The sequence below is a fragment of the Littorina saxatilis genome, unplaced genomic scaffold, assembly GCF_037325665.1.
Source record: "Littorina saxatilis isolate snail1 unplaced genomic scaffold, US_GU_Lsax_2.0 SUPER_17_unloc_1, whole genome shotgun sequence".
Lineage (NCBI taxonomy): Eukaryota > Metazoa > Mollusca > Gastropoda > Littorinimorpha > Littorinidae > Littorina > Littorina saxatilis.
This window is the reverse complement of record NW_027125704.1, coordinates 156,284-172,500: the sequence shown is the minus strand read 5'-3', so window position 1 is coordinate 172,500 and position 16,217 is coordinate 156,284. Positions and strand designations below refer to the sequence as shown.

Genomic DNA, 16,217 nt, shown 5'->3' with positions numbered 1-16,217 from the left:
TCCCATGTACACTCGTGTTTTTTGTGCGTGTGTATTTTTACGTGTATGACCGTTTTACCCCGCCATTTAGGCAGCCATACGCCGCTTCCGGGGGAATTTTGTGCAGCAAACCTACACATAGTATTCTCCTCATTGTTACAGCCTGAGTATGGGATCATGACCAAACTTACCACAGTCACACTAGACCCTCAGGGTTCCCCTACAGCTCTGGTGTCATTTATGGAAAACGATCGAAAACTGAAGAAAAGCGGATGTTACCTCAGCGCCGACAAATCGGTCAAGAATGCAGAGCATTTCTCCCTCAAGCATTCCAGTGTGCGGCAGGTGAGAGTACACATTAATCTATATAATTACACCCCCGGTATAGGGGTGTGTATGGGTTTCACTCGATGTGTTTGTTTGTTTGTTTGTTTGTGTTCGCATATAGATCTCAAGAATGAACGGACCGATCGTCACCAAACTTGGTGAACAGGTTCTATACATTCCTGAGACGGTCCTTACAAAAATTGGGACCAGTCAAACACACGGTTAGGGAGTTATTGGTGGATTAAGATTCTACAAAGACTTATAGAGGGACATATTAATGGTCAAAGGGAAATAACCTTCTCAGTTGGTGGCAGTGAGAATGGTTATTTCCCTTTGACCAACGGGGGTGTTTTTCCTACCTCGAAGGAATTTCTTGTTCTACTAGCAAACATATAAATAGCGTTTACGATGCGTGCTACTTTTGCAAGTACGTGTATAATTATATAGTATCTCACACAGTGTTTACAATTGGTTACAAAAAGTGTGTTCACATTGGAACATTTCTAGTTTATAGTGGAAATTAAAGCAACTCTTCCACACTACCCATAATACACGACAGATCGAGGTATATCCGAACATTGTCTGTTGGGTCATATATCGTCGTCGTCCTGAAATTTTGGCCTAACTCGATGCTTGCCGATGTTGATGTTTTTGTGTGCTTTAGACTAAGTAAAAACTTCTCCGTGAGAAGTATTATCTGAAATACGATAAACAATACATCATTTATCATTCTTTTATATTTCTTTGCATACCAGTTACAACTATAAACACTATTTCATAAAAAAAGAAAAAAAATCAGTTTTGGCCTTCTGCTGAAAAGCTCACCAAAATGAGTTCCGCCAAAATTCCATAACGACGTCAGTATGATTCTTTTTGCGTGTTAACTGTCTGCAGGTGACGTACTCATCACGTGACTTTGTCCACAAGAACAGGGCAGCTCTACCAGAAACAGTCAGACAAATGCTGCTTCACAGTGGCAACCCGCTTGTCCGTGCTTTGGCGACTGTTTCTCAAGACAATACGAGGTATTGTTGTTTTCAGTTACTTCTCATTCTGCTTGACCCTGTTCAGCGCTGTAAGTTCACTAAATGGGGCACTGGCCTTTGGCTAATACTTCTCATAATTTACTAGTCAGAGAGCAAATTTTACTCGCCAAACCAACCATTTGTTTCAGCAACTTTAGTAGTCTTTACTCGCATTTGGCGAGTAGATTAACATTTCTACTCGCCATTTACATGTTTCTACTCGCCATGGCGAGTAACATACTCGCCACTTTTAGGCCTGCTGTTGTCGGTAAAATTCACGAACATTGTCCCAAAATTATTATCACTTTCAACATTTTGCGATGTAGTTATGGTCCTTGTATATGATGAAAATATGCTCGGAACGTCGCGAATTTCAACGCTAAAAGACTGTTGCTTTCTCCTCGTCAGCAAAGTCAGGTACCTTGCATTAGTAACTGTTTCCTTAAAATTAAGGGTATTATTCGTGAATACTGCCAGTTTGACGAATATGAAAATGATGAATAATGGATCGATTAAGCATAGGATTTCACGTCTTCGAGCCATGTGACGTCAGAGGCCGACTAAAACTCATGGCCGAGACTGTTTTCAATCGTAAACTATGAAAATAATTCTGACTAAGGTGATCGATAAAATGAATGTGTACGTGTACGTGTACGTGTACGTGTGTGTGTGTGTGTGTGTGTGAGTGTGTGTGTGTGTGTGCGTGTGTGTGTGTGTGTGTGTGCGTGTGTGTGTGTTTTGACCCTAAGTAGAACATTTAACAAAGATTGAGAAAGACATTGTTGAATTTTAGCGTGGTCTTGTAGAACAATGGCTGTCTCAATCTGGGTCAAATGTCATGATGAAACAAAGACAGTGAAAAACTGATAGCTTCATTAGTTATGTGGCAGGATTAATAAATTGGCTGTTATTAATTGTTGTTTCAGTCAGCGTCCAGATCTTACTCCACCAGATCTGCACTTTGCCAGTAGATCTTTCCAGGTAAAGGTTGTTGTTGTTGTTGTTGTTGTTGTTGTTGTTGTTGTTGTTGTTGTTGTTGTTGTTGTTGTTGTCGGCGTCGTCGTCGTCGTCATCATCATCATTATCATCATCACCATCATCACTTTCTTCTTCTTGATTTCTTCTTGTTCTTCTTTTTGTCCTACTTCTTTGATTTCAAAAATAAATCTAGACAAGTTGTAACCCTTTCCTTGCATAGTGTGAACGAGCTTGAACATCCTCAGATTTGTTGCAGTTTGTTTCTTTCGACTTACATTTGTGACATACAAAACTTGAAAATAGAGAATACTACATGGCTTGCTGTGTCGTACCAGATTTTTTTTAAAATATTGAACTGCGAGCGAAAGCGAGCTGTTTACTATTTGAAAAAGCAACGAGTGTAAATATGGTACGAAACAGCAAGCCATGTAGTATTCTGTTTATCCTACATACTGTACTTACGTGTATTTTACTAAAAATGTCCTGCAGTCGAGGCAGCTAACTTGAAGACGCTTGTTTTGGAACCTCGATCTCTTCTAAAGCCTCGTGCAATCTATTACGTCAAAGTAAAGAAACGTCACTCTGAAAGTGTGGCGTGACGTGTTAGTTCTAAAAATTCATCGAAGGTAATTAGCGAGCGCAATTTTATTTTCTATAATGGCGTTTGTCTCGGTGACTTTGGCATCATAAGCAGTGGAAAAACAGGTCCCTGCCAGACTTGCTTGACATGACCTCATTTACATGTTATACACACGTGTGATTTGAACGATTATTATCTCACGAGTGTCTCTCTCACGTATGTAGGATAAATAAGGTTTGCAAATATGTATATTTTGCGCTGTGCATTGTAATGTAAGATCTCATTGATGTCTTTCAGAGTGACCTCACCTACCTGCTTCAAACCCTGGACAACAGCAAATTGCACTACATTAGGTAGGACGGAGAGGAAGAGAGAAAATTCAAATCAGATCAGATCAGATCATAGTAACAGATCAGATCAAATCAGGTCGAAAGATCAGCTGAACAGATCGGATCAAATTGACAGATCAGATTGACAGATCAGATAAACAGATCAGATAAACAGATCAGATTAACAGATCAGATAAACAGATCAGATTAACAGATCAGATTAACAGATCAGATTAAAATAACAGATCTGATTAAATCAGATTAACTGTCTATAACATATCAGACCAGATCAGACTAACAGATCAGATCGGATTAACAGACTAGATCAGATCAGACCAGATCAAAGGAGTGTTTATTTTTGACTGTAAGGATGTGAGAAAAAAAAATGAAATTTTGTATTTGGGACTACTTTACATTCGACACAATACAGTCTGGACATTCATACACGTGAATTTCCTACTAATACTATCTTCCATTACTGTGGCCCTTTTGTGTAAATCAGTGATCTCGTCAGTCTGGTAAGATTGAAGAGACTCTGAGAAGGAGTTGCAGTGGACACTACCACAAAAATCAGATTGTATTTAAAGTAGAACTGAATGTTAAACGTTCCATAACTAACCATTATAGAGAGAGAGAGAGAGAGAGAGAGAGAGAGAGAGAGAGAGAGAGAGAGAGAGAGAGAGAGAGAGAGAGATAGAGAGAGAGAGAGAGAGAGAGGGGGGGGGGGGAAGAGAGAGAGAACTCAGAACTCAGAACGGTTTATTTTACTAAGGCCACAGACCCCATATACAAACCAAGGGGAATGGGGGAAAAACAAAAAACAGAATCAACACAAAAACACAACAATGACGACAACAACCATGAAATAAATAGAGAGAGATCAAATCAAATCAAATCAAATCAAATTTTATTTTTCGAGTGTTTTGGCATAAGCAATACAACGAGCTTTTTTTCAACCAGCCCTCGCCCAGAGAGGGGATTAATCTAATCACATATTTACACGGATATTAACGTAGAAAAAAAGTAGAGAAAAACAACAACATATGAATATTTACACATTACATATTATACACAAATATAAAGCGTCGTATATATATATATGTAACGTAGTGAAAACAATGCTGAATACACATGCATGAGTAAATGTGTTATTAAAGCTTTGAGTGTTTTTGTGTGGATATAATGAACACTGATGCTGAGAGAGAGAGAGAGAGAGAGAGAGAGAGAGAGAGAGAGAGAGAGAGAGAGAGAGAGAGAGAGAGAGAGAGAGAGAGAGAGAGAGAGAGAGAGAGAGAGAGAGAGAATTCTTTATTTTTTTAGGGTAACAAGAATCAGCATAGGCCTAGATATGCTTTTTTTGCATCCGGCCCTCGCCCTAGGAGGGAATAATCTACTACCACAACTACTACTAAAACTAGAGAGATGGATAGATAGAAAGAGAGAGAGAGAGAGAGAGAGAGAGAGAGAGAGAGAGAGAGAGAGAGAGAGAGAGAGAGAGAGAGAGAGGAGGGGGAGAGAGTGAGAGAGACAAAACTGAAAGAGATACAGACAGAGACAGACAGAGAGAGAGAACTAAAGAAAGAGATAGAGCAATTAACGTCATGTTTGCTTTACACGACGCAGGTGTGTGAAACCCAACAGCCAAATGGCCCCTGGTCAGTTTGACAGGGCCGTGGTGACAGACCAGCTTAAAGAGTGCTGCGTGGTGGAAACTACACGCCAGCGAAAGTTTGGCTTCGCAGCGTGCATACCGCACCACAAGTTTGTGCAAAGGTGGGACTTTTTTTTCTGGTTTTAATTTGGGGTGGATGGGGGGTGGGGGTGTGTGGACATAAGAAGGGGGAATGATGATGCGTTATTGTAGAGGACTGAGATTGAGCGGGAGTCGGAGTGTGTGTGTGTGTGTGTGTATGTGTGTGTGTGTGCGTTCGTGTGTGTGTGTGCGTGCGTTCGTGCGTGTGTGTGTGTGTGTTCGTGCGTGTGTGTGTGTGTGTTTGGCCAAGCAAGCATAAGTGTGTGTTCTTGTTTTATGTCTTCTTTTATCTTCTATATTATTGTCTGTCGTCGTTCAGCACAGTCATGCGTTTGCTCGCTATTGTCTAAAAGAGAATATGTACATTTTTGGTTGCGTCTGTATGTTAGTCACACTATGTGTTTCCATGGCTATAGAGTTTTCACGTGCGTTTACTCTTTTCCAGATTCAGAGAACTTGCATTTAGTGGATCTCTCTCAGTGTCGTCAGTGACAGAGGCGTGCAAAGCTATCCTGAAAAAGACAGAGCTCTTTGACAAGGGCGTCACCCTTAGCAAAACTTCGGTGAGATAATTTGCGCTGTTTAGTTTTGTAATTGCATAATTTCTAATGGGGTTGTGAGATTTTTTAAGATTTGCTTTAAAAAAAAGTACCAAGAGAAGATATCCTACCAAAACCTTTCTGTCCTAGAATAGACAATGCACGTCTTCTGCCCTCTCTGATAATTATATGAAATATTGAGTACGAGCATGAACAAGCACACAAGACTATGTGAGGCAGCAAGCATTACTAGTAGTCAGAGTTTAGAAATATAAACTTGTGTAGCAGCAAACCATAAACAGCAGACCACAGATAGTCAAATAAGATAAAGTAAACACAAATAAATGAACACATTAAATAGAAGAAAAAAAAATGAAATAAAGAAATAAAATAAAATAGATTTAAAATAAACTAAATTTAATCAAAATAACAAAATAAAGTACCCCCCCCCCCCCCACCCCCGCAGGCAGAAAAATATGAATTTGTTTTTAAATTCACTATCTTGGAATGCAGGTTTTTCTACGCTACTGGCATGTGAACCGTCTCCACGCCCTCAAGGCAGACCACCTGCGCAGAGTCATCGTTGCGCAGGCTCACGTGCGGGGGTTCCTGACGCGCAGGCGCCTGAGAGGGAGAATTACGTCATCGCAGCAAAGGGCGCTGATTGGTCAGTTCATGCATGACGTATCACGTGCTGGTGACAGGGCAGCAAAAGGTGTACACGACCAAGCGGATTTCGACAGGCGTAGATTTGAAAGAGAGGTAATGACACATGTAGCTACACTACTTTGTAGATCTAAAATATCTTTTGGTTATCTCCCTAATTAGCCCCGTTGAAGTGACGACACATGCCGATAGAAAACATTTTCAGATTCCGTCAGTGTGACGGCGAATCTCGCACAGGGCTTACTCGGGATATCATCTTTGTTTTTGAATAACAGTTATCATTGACATGGACATTGTTGTTGTACCACTGATTCACTGGATGGATGTATCAAGACACTCTTGGGATTGGGATATGGATTGGACAACGTCAGATCAAGGACACATTACCCAATATTGACGGACTGTGTGTAAAGAAATTATAAAAGTATTTGTCTCAGTTTTGGCTGTTCCATATCCCTCCCTCTGATTATTATTTCTTTTTGTTCACGCTTTTCTTGAACTTTTCAGTATTTCAAAATGTCTTTTCTTTCAAAAAGTCTTTAGTCACTTGCTCAACTAAATTCTGGGATCATTACATTTTCATATATATATTTGTTTGTTTTTAAATTTAGGTGTTTTTGTTTTTGAAGTGGGGAAGCAATAAAGAGGTCGTCGATATCAAAACTGATATCGACGGAAATGTCGTCGATATCACTTGTGCACTGAGCTCAGTTTTGCCCAATTGACCAATGGAAATCCACGTAACATATGAAATAGCAATATTCCGTTCTGTGAGCACAATATTGTAAATCAGCACAAAACGGGCGCAACGGGCGAGTGGATAAGACTACGGCCTCCTTTACTGAAGGTTGAGTGTTCAAATCCCAGCCTCGCCTGGTCGCTTAAGGGTGGAGAAAAACGTCCATGCACGTTAAAACACACTCGCGCAAAAACGCAAATGTGACCCTCCACCACGAAATGAGTCGCATGTCACCTTTGCATGATTTTCATATTTTGTACATTTTTCTAAAGAGGTTTTTTGTGCTCTATCCAGTGGTGAAAACCGTTTTAGAAAAGAGCGAAAACTGTTTGAGTTATAAGCCTGTGGCTAAGGTGACCCTCACACTGTTACCAGACACTCCCCGGACTTATATTAAGCCTAGCGCAGAACCGCGCGAGGTGACATGCGACTCATTTCGTGGTGGAGGGTCACAAATATACATATGTGACCCTCCACCACGAAATGACGCGGTTCTGCGCTAGGCTTAATATAAGTCCGAGGGTGTCTGGTAACAGTGTGAGGGTCACCTTAGTCACAGGCTTATAACTCAAAACGTTTTCGCTCTTTTCTAAAACGGTTTTTACCACTAGATAGAGCGTTAAAAACTCTAGGAAAATGTAAAAATATGAAAATCATGCAAAGGTGACATGCGACTCATTCCGTGGTGGAGGGTCACATATGAGTTTCAGCCCATGAACGCAGAAGAAGAAGGCGTAAATCAGCACACATCTGTTCAGGCTGATATGTAGGACAAAAGCATCCTTCCACTTGACTTTTTCCAAACTTCTACAGCTTAACTGCCAACTGTACAGCGTGGGAATTATCAGCTGAATTGTAACTGACATAGGCTATATTAGCTTTATATCAATCTTCCAAAGTTATTCTGCAAAAACTCCCCGCCTCTTACAGGAAGCAGGGAGGCTGTTGAGGATTTGCAGTGTGCCATTAAAAGGCTGCTCTTCTTCGTTCATGGACTGAAACTCCCACGTTCACTCATGATTTTGCACGAGTGGAATTTTACGTATATGACCGTTTTTTACCCCGCCATTTAGGCAGCCATACGCCGTTTTCGGAGGAAGCATGCTGGGTATTTTTGTGTTTCTATAACCCACCGAACTCTGACATGGATTACAGGATCTTTTTCGTGCGCACTTGGTCTTGTGCTTGCGTGTACACACGGGGGTGTTCGGACACCGAGGAGAGTCTGCACACAAAGTTGACTCTGAGAAATAAATCTCTCGCCGAACGTGGGGACGAACTCACGCTGACAGCGGCCAACTGGATACAAATCCAGCGCGCTACCGACTGAGCTACATCCCTGCCCTGCCATGTGCCATTAAAAGGCTGCTCTTATTGCGCTCAAAAAAACAGGATATGCGTTGGTTGACAAGCTCGATAACGTAACGTGAGAATAGTACCGCACTTTCAGTAGTTTTAAAGCCAGTAGAATAATTTTGTGCGACAGCTGTTGTTTGTTTGTTTGTTTGTTTGTTTGCTGATAACGTAAGCAATCTTTTTTTCTTCTCCATAATGCCATTTTGTAAACGTGTCATTCATACAAAGTTCAAACATAAAAGTAATGTCATTTGATTTGAATCTCCTTAGGCTGAAATCTGTATATAATTGAAACTTGTGCCACTTTGGAACACAGCTTCAGGGTGCAGGAAGCAGACTCCATCACCCAGGATCGTCATACCAGAGGGAGGAGAGAGAGGAATACGCAAGTCACATTGTCTACGACAGCCACTACGGACGGCGAGACTCCGGGGAATACCAGCTTCCTGGCTACATGAACGATCGCGATTCTCCTCTCGTTCTGGACGACACGGCGCGCTTTTACAAGGTAAAGGAATGGTTGTACAGGTTGACCGGCCCCCAACCAATGCAACCCTCAAAAATGCTTACAACTTCTACGTCTGTCAACAAAATGCTTCAGATTTTGTGTACATTTACGTTACGTTAGCTTATGCATGGCATTACCACAAAGTTGCAAATGTTTAAGTCAAATGGTTTGACTTTTGTGCAATTTCAAAGAAAGTTTCCAAATTCAGAGATGGACTCTTGACAGAACGAGATTTGACATTGAGCGGTAGCCACACTTATTTTTGTGGACCAGACGAGTTCCGGCAGTAACTCTATTGGTGTTTGTATGGGCTGCGGAATCATTTCCGACCATCGTCTATCGCAAGCAAACCTTGTTTCTGACATTTTTGTTGTTTGTTTGTTTGTTTGTTTGCTTAACGCCCAGCCGACCACGAAGGGCCATATCAGGGCGGTGCTGCTTTGACATATAACGTGCGCCACACACAAGACAGAAGTCGCAGCACAGGCTTCGTGTCTCACCCAGTCACATTATTCTGACACCGGACCAACCAGTCCTAGCACTAACCCTATAATGCCAGACGCCAGGCGGAGCAGCCACTAGATTGCCAATTTTAAAGTCTTAGGTATGACCCGGCCGGGGTTCGAACCCACGACCTCCCGATCACGCTGGCGGACGCCTTACCACTAGGCCAACCGTGCCGGTTTCTGACAGTGAGATCCAGTGACACGTTGTAGATAATCCTAGAACATGATATCAAAATAATTGTTTTTATTTACCTTCAAGATTTGCTATTGCTTTCCTCAGTACTTATAGCAGTTTTAATGTTGTAACATACAGTGTTTTAACTACCACAGATGTATCAACATCAGCAGCAGGCGCAAGCTCTTTAAAACGCAGTTAATTATTTTACAATAATTGGTAATTCTACATACTACAACACATGCGTAATAGAACATGTCCACCTTTCCCCCCTGCAGCAAGTTGTGGACAAGGTCGTGTCGACCCTTCACACACTGGAACCCTCAGTATGGGTCAAGCTCATTTACATGGAGAAGGGGAGACAGGTGGCCAAAGTGTATGCGGAGGACAAGTCCATTATGATCGACGGGTCTCATGTGGACTTCGACGGAGAGAGGTACTGTGGTTTTTGTTTCGTTGGCTGTGGTAGTTTTGGTTGTGGTCGGTTTGTTGGTGTAAGTGTGTGTGTGTAAGGGGGGGGGGGGTGTGCGTATGTGTGTGTGTGTGTAGAGGTGGGGGTGGTGGTGGTGGACGTGTGCGTGTGTGTGTGTGTGTGTGTGTGCGTGTGTGTGTGTGTGCGTATGTGCGTGCGTGCGTGTGTGTGTGTGTGTGTGTGTGTGTGTGTGTGTGTGTGTGTGTGTGTGTGTGTGTGTGTGTGTGTGTGTGTGTGTGTGTGTGTGTGTGCCTTAGTGTTTGTCTGTAGGTCTGTCTATTTCTCTGTATATAATTGTTCTTTTCTTCTTTATTGAAAGTAACGACGATAAGCCTACAATACCATATGGTTTTATTAAATGATAACAGAAATAAAAGATGCCCAAGAACAAACCTTCTCTATTACTTAAGCAACATGCTACACAGTTTACAACAACACAAACTCACAAAAACAAGAACATGTGGTGTTTATCTTGGCGATTATGGCAAGCAAGAATGGACTCCAGTCTTCCAAGTATATGGATCATGGCTATTCAATTGGTTTGCTGTTTCTACCAGACTGGGACTGGGGGCGTGGCGAAATCCGGACAGAGACGAAGAGACCGCCTACTTCAGAGCTTCTGTGATGGAGGTTGGCCTTTATATTAGTCGACAGCTTCCAATGTCCACCATAATAGAAAACAACACACCAATATTTATTTATATACATCCTTATATAATTTTTGGCGCACACATACAAACACACCCACACACACACACACGCGCGCGCGCACACGCACACAACACACACACACACACACACACACACACACACACACACACACACGCTCACTTTCATCATAAACCACCAACAAACCAACAAACTAACTAACCAATAACCAAACATAACAATATATAAAAAATAAAATGTAAAACCACATATATACGCCCATTTGATAACTAAACCATATCGTCACAAGTGTGTATTTCATGTTAATGAGGTCGAGGGTCACCACAAATGCACATCCTAGTGTAGACCTTACAAACAGTTTTTAACAGGTGAAGCGGAGTGATAGTTTTTTTGTTTTGTTGTTGTTGGTTGTTTTCAAGGCAATAGCTTTTCTGTAGAACTGACCACATTATGCTCAAAGTTAACTGATGAAATGTTAGTACAGTCGACGCACAAGTACAAGCCATAGCACAGACTATACACACGAAGTATATGACCTTAGCAAAAAGAACACGATACAAATAAAAATGTGTATTCTATTCCCTCTCACCTGCAGTCCCTTGTTCCCTTTCTTAGAAAATAAATTTTGTATTATTCAGGGAGTGCGGTTAAAGCGGGACCAAGATGGCAGCATCTCTGCATGTCGTCTGTGCGATCAGCCAATCATCGTGAAGGGACTGGAGGACCCGGATGGGGCCGGATGCTACTCTGCTGACGTCCTTCTGTGTCGTGGACAACTTCCATATGAACGAACGATCAAGGTTATTAAGCCTGTCATTAATAGCGACCCTCCACCACGGAATGAGTCGCATGTCACCTTTGCATGATTTTCATATTTCTACATTTTCCTAAAGAGTTTGTTATGCTCTATCCAGTGGTGAAGGCCGTTTTCAAAAAGAGCGAAAACTGTTTGAGTTATAAGCCTGTGACTAAGGTGACCCTCACACTGTTACCAGAGACTCCCCGAACTTATATTAAGCCTAGCGCAGAAGCGCGCGAGGTGACATGCGACTCATTTCGTGGTGGAGGGTCACAATTGGGCGAAGTCCACTACGCATAGTATGCTTGGCGAAGCTGGCCGCACGGAGCTTTGTCACTGAGGTTTTATTAAAGAAAGGACTTCGCGAAGTCGACTACATTGAATAAACCTTAAATGAAATTGGTCTCTCTGGCCTTTGGACTTCTCAAGAAAATATTCAATACTCAAGCACATGGTTTAAAAAGAAAGTAAAACGAAGCTTATATGACCAGTATATCCATAATTGGTTTACAGAAATTGGAACAAAAAATATGTTTTGGAATTATCGAATGTTCAAAGATAGTTTTGCATGTGAAAACTACGTCACAACCCTGCCATATCAGCAATGTGTTTCAATGATGAAGTTTAGAACATTAAACAACAATTTGCCTGTACAGAAAGAACGTTATCTTAACATCCCGAGGTCAGAAAGAACTTGCACCAAATGTGTATCGCATGACATAGGTGATGAATTCCATTATTTATTTGTCTGTGATTTTTTCAAAGAAGAAAGAGCTGAGTTGTTACCACCTTACTATTGGAAAAAACCTAATGCACTTAAATTTAAAAAGTTGTTTGCTACTAAGAAAAAGAAATTGCTAAAGAATATTTTGGACTTTACTAATAGAATTTGTAACAGTTTTTCATATTTTTTTTTTCATTTTTTTAAAAATTTATTTATTATATTAGCATATATCATGATTGTATTGATTGTATTTATTGTTCAAAATGCCCCCATGGGTTATGGACTAATAAACTTGAACTTGAACTTGACTACGCGTAGTATGCTTGGCGAAGCTGGCCGCACGGAGCTTTGTCACTGAGGTTTTATTAAAGAAAGGACTTCGCGAAGTCGACCTCGGTCTGAATCAAGGATCGCCTTTGGGCTACACAATGACTGCTGCTTTGTTTTACCTTCCACTGTTATCCTCTGTGTAAAATGACTAATAGTTCTGCATTTCATTATCCGTGTCTTTTCCTTTATTTGTGTCTCTGTTTGAAACGGGTGCTTTATCGCTCCTTCTCCCTCAGTCCCTCCCTGTCCGTGTGTTTCTTTGTCTCTATCTCTGTCTTTGTCTTTTTCGGTCTTGTCTGTCTGTCAGTCTCTCTTTCTCTCTCACTTTCTTTCTCTCTCTTTCTCTCTCTCTCTCTCTCACTCTCTCTCTCTCACTCTCTTTTCCTCTCTCTCTTTCCCTCTCTCTCTTTCCCTCTCTCTCTTTCCCTCTCTCTCTCTCTTTCCCCCTCTCTCTCTTTCCCCCTCTCTCTCTTTCTCTTTCCCTCTATCTCTTTCTCTTTCTCTCTTTCTCTCTCTCTCTCTCTCATTCCCTCTCTCTCTTTCCCTTTCTCTCTCTTTCTCTCTCTCTTTCCCTCTCTCTCTCTCTCTCTCTCTCTCTCTCTCTCTCTCTCTCTCTCTCTCTCTCTCTATCTCCCTCACTCTCTCTTTTTCCCAGTCATTTTCCCTGCCTCTCTCTGAAGACAGGAAAAAGACATATATGAATGTTTTACTGTTTAAGTTATTTTTAAATAATCAGCTGACTGAAGGCACCCACTTCAAACAGTCAAACGAACTGCTTTCAGATTTTCGACATCAAGGAGTTTCGAAGCAAGGTTGCCCTCGACATCAAGCAAGGACGATTCTCAAAGTCCCGGATGCAGCGCGCATGCGTATTGGGGTTGAGCTTTGGACGTGATGTCCCGGATGATCTCGAGACACCATGTTGGATGTGTGTTGTGAACGTCAAGGCGCTGGCTGCTTTGGATTCAGATGAGAGTGAGTCAAAAATGTGTACCAGTTCACTTCGGAGTAATTTTGGGAGGATTTTGAATCTGTAGGTGTATAAAACTTCTTTGAATGTTTTAGATTGGTTCCGCAATAGATACCTCGTAGTTAAACAAGGTGGTAAGGTGTATTTACTCCTTGCTAATTTGATTTTATTCATTGCTTCTTTCTTGTTCTTACTTTCCTCCTCGCAAAATGTTTTTAAATTTTAGTGTGAATTTGTTTGTATGCTTGCATGATTTCTTTCTTTCCTTTCTTTATTAATACTTTTCTAATAGCATCTCATTAATATGAAATTCATTCATTTAATGTTTACAATAGTGGAGACAAAATGTTGATGGTGGTGGGACAGACGCTCTTGGAGTTTAGCACGGTGATGTGAGTTGACTATTGCGAAGTTTGTTTTTTTTTAACTTTTTTTTTTACGTTCCAACATTCTTTTTTTTTTTTTTTTTTTTTTTTTACCACGTTTTTATTTCTTTTTGGTACACGACATCAACATCAGACAGCAACATAAAATAACATCAACCATACAAAACTATGCATCTTCAAAAAAAAAAAGAAAAGACTATTGCGAAGTTAATAATATCTTAGTTGCGGAGAATATGATTGTTGTGGTGTAAATGCAGATGTGAGTCGTTATTGGATGGCACATTTCAGTATATTTCAGTATATTTTTGATTGCACAGTTATCAGAGAAGCAGAGCATGAAACCGTTAAATTGGAAATGACGTCACCAGAAGAGGAAATACAGAAGCTTGTAGTAGACGAAGTAAAGAGCAGGGTATGTATGGTTTTTGTTTGTTTGTTGGTTTGCTTTGTCATTCATATCAGGACACTAGGCGAGAATGTCTGCATTCCCCTCGACGTATGTATTATCAGGGCGATATTGGTTAATCATCTGCCGCAAAATAGTGTCAAAGTGTGTCTGCACTTCATAATTTAAACCACTTGAACATGGTTTGTAATTTCGGTTGTAAGGCCAAAAAAAAATAGGTCTGTTTACGGTAACCCGACCGACCCTAGTTTTTTCGCGCGACCCTAGACTTTTTTTTGGCATTTGGGGGAAAAAAAAAGAAAAAAAAAATCCCGACCTACCGACCCTATTTTTGGGGCCTATGTTACCGTAAACAGACCTTTTTTTTTTTTGGCCTAACTGTTTGTTTTAAGGCACATTGATGTTAAAAGAGTGCAATTTACAATCACGTAGCCACGCAATCACACGTTAATCAACGTATTCTGCCCGCTATTAATAATTATATCAATCAATAATTCAATCGTGTTGTACGTACGTCATCACTACGTCATCAATGACGTACAAACGTCACTTCATATTTATTTTAGCATACGAGGGGCAGATGGGCGCGGACTGATCAGCGGGACCATCTTCAGGAGAAAGATAAAGGCGACAGACACATTCGTCTTCAGCTCAGAGCCAAAGGGCTCCCTGTCGGCGAACACGTTAGATACAGCTGGCAACACGAGAAAGGTATTGTGGCATATTTGAAGTTGGAATGCCATCTTGTCCGCCATCTTGAATATATCAAAATGCTGACGGATGACAGATTGTCATCCGTCGGATCTGTAATCTGCAGGCATCACGTAGTTCAAAACAGTCAAAACATTCTCCGAGGTATTTTTTGAGGGGCCGAGGTCAAAACCGGGAAATGACAACCTGACTATAATACATTGTGAACTAAATTGCAGAGGGGGGGCAGGAAAGGTCAGCTTGTCAGAGAGTTAGAGAGAGAGAGGGAGTGAGAGAGAAAGAGGGACAGAGGGGGGGGAGGAGAGAGGGAAGAATGAAGGGGGGAGAGAGAGAGAGAAATAGAGAGACAGAGAGAGAGAGTAAGAGAGAGTAAGAGAGAGAGAGAAGAGAGAGAGAGAGAGAGAGAGAGAGAGAATTGAATTGAATTGAATTGAACCTTATTTAACAAGGATTAAGATTTAAGGCTACACCTTTTCTTACAATATGTCCTTAGAGAGAGAGAGAGAGAGACAGAGAGAGAGACAGAGAGAGAGACAGAGACATAGACAGAGACAGAGATGCGCGAGTGAAACTTAAAACCTCTAATGAAAATTGATGTTTACAAATTATTCCTTCATCAACACACTGAGAGACTTTTTTTCCCATCAATCCATAGGTGGAGATAAAACGACAATGGACTCTCTGCACGAGATGGTTGACTCGGGTTTTCATGCTGGTAAGCTACGTCACCTTTGAAGCAAGGTGTTCTTTACAAGAATACATAATTTGTTTTTGTCAACCACATGCAACATCTTTTCAATTAGCGTGTGGGCTAGATTGAGTTTTACAGCTACAGTAAATGAAGTAACGTTTGAGGTTTTAGTATGCACGCGTCTTCATTATCTGTTAACGCCACTTAGGCCAACAACAAAAAAGGTCTGTTTACGGTAACCCGACCGACCCTATTTTTTTCGCGCGACCCTAGACTTTTTTTTGGCATTTGGGGAAAAAAAAAAAAAATCTTGTTTTTTTTGCAAAATAACGTAAAAATATGTTTTTTTGGAAAAAAAAAAAATAATAAAAAAAAAAATCCCGACCTACCGACCCTATTTTTTGGGCCTATGTTACCGTAAACAGACCTTTTTTTTTGGCCTTAACACTTCAACTGTCTATGGTCTATTAATGACAATACGACTATGACGTGCAGACAAGGTTACTGCAGTCGCAATTACCATTGCATGTTAAACGTGTTTGCACTATAAACAACAGGTTGTCTTTTTACAGTAAACGTATTGGCTTAGATATCAAATT

The 16,217-nt window shown here is 41.0% G+C and overlaps 1 protein-coding gene across 1 annotated transcript in view; it reads left to right on the top strand.

Moving 5' to 3' along the window:
• Nucleotides 1-16,217, top strand: part of LOC138954188 (unconventional myosin-Id-like) — a 44,021-nt gene that overhangs the window by 25,049 nt on the left and 2,755 nt on the right. The window contains exons 13-27 of the mRNA XM_070326086.1: nucleotides 142-324; nucleotides 1,201-1,331; nucleotides 2,258-2,312; nucleotides 3,187-3,242; nucleotides 4,842-4,991; nucleotides 5,417-5,534; nucleotides 6,024-6,272; nucleotides 8,588-8,779; nucleotides 9,739-9,896; nucleotides 10,490-10,562; nucleotides 11,240-11,401; nucleotides 13,237-13,429; nucleotides 14,128-14,222; nucleotides 14,783-14,927; nucleotides 15,583-15,642. Coding sequence (XP_070182187.1) covers nucleotides 142-324; nucleotides 1,201-1,331; nucleotides 2,258-2,312; nucleotides 3,187-3,242; nucleotides 4,842-4,991; nucleotides 5,417-5,534; nucleotides 6,024-6,272; nucleotides 8,588-8,779; nucleotides 9,739-9,896; nucleotides 10,490-10,562; nucleotides 11,240-11,401; nucleotides 13,237-13,429; nucleotides 14,128-14,222; nucleotides 14,783-14,927; nucleotides 15,583-15,642 — 2,020 coding nt within the window. The remainder of the gene's footprint in view (nucleotides 1-141; nucleotides 325-1,200; nucleotides 1,332-2,257; nucleotides 2,313-3,186; nucleotides 3,243-4,841; nucleotides 4,992-5,416; nucleotides 5,535-6,023; nucleotides 6,273-8,587; nucleotides 8,780-9,738; nucleotides 9,897-10,489; nucleotides 10,563-11,239; nucleotides 11,402-13,236; nucleotides 13,430-14,127; nucleotides 14,223-14,782; nucleotides 14,928-15,582; nucleotides 15,643-16,217) is intronic.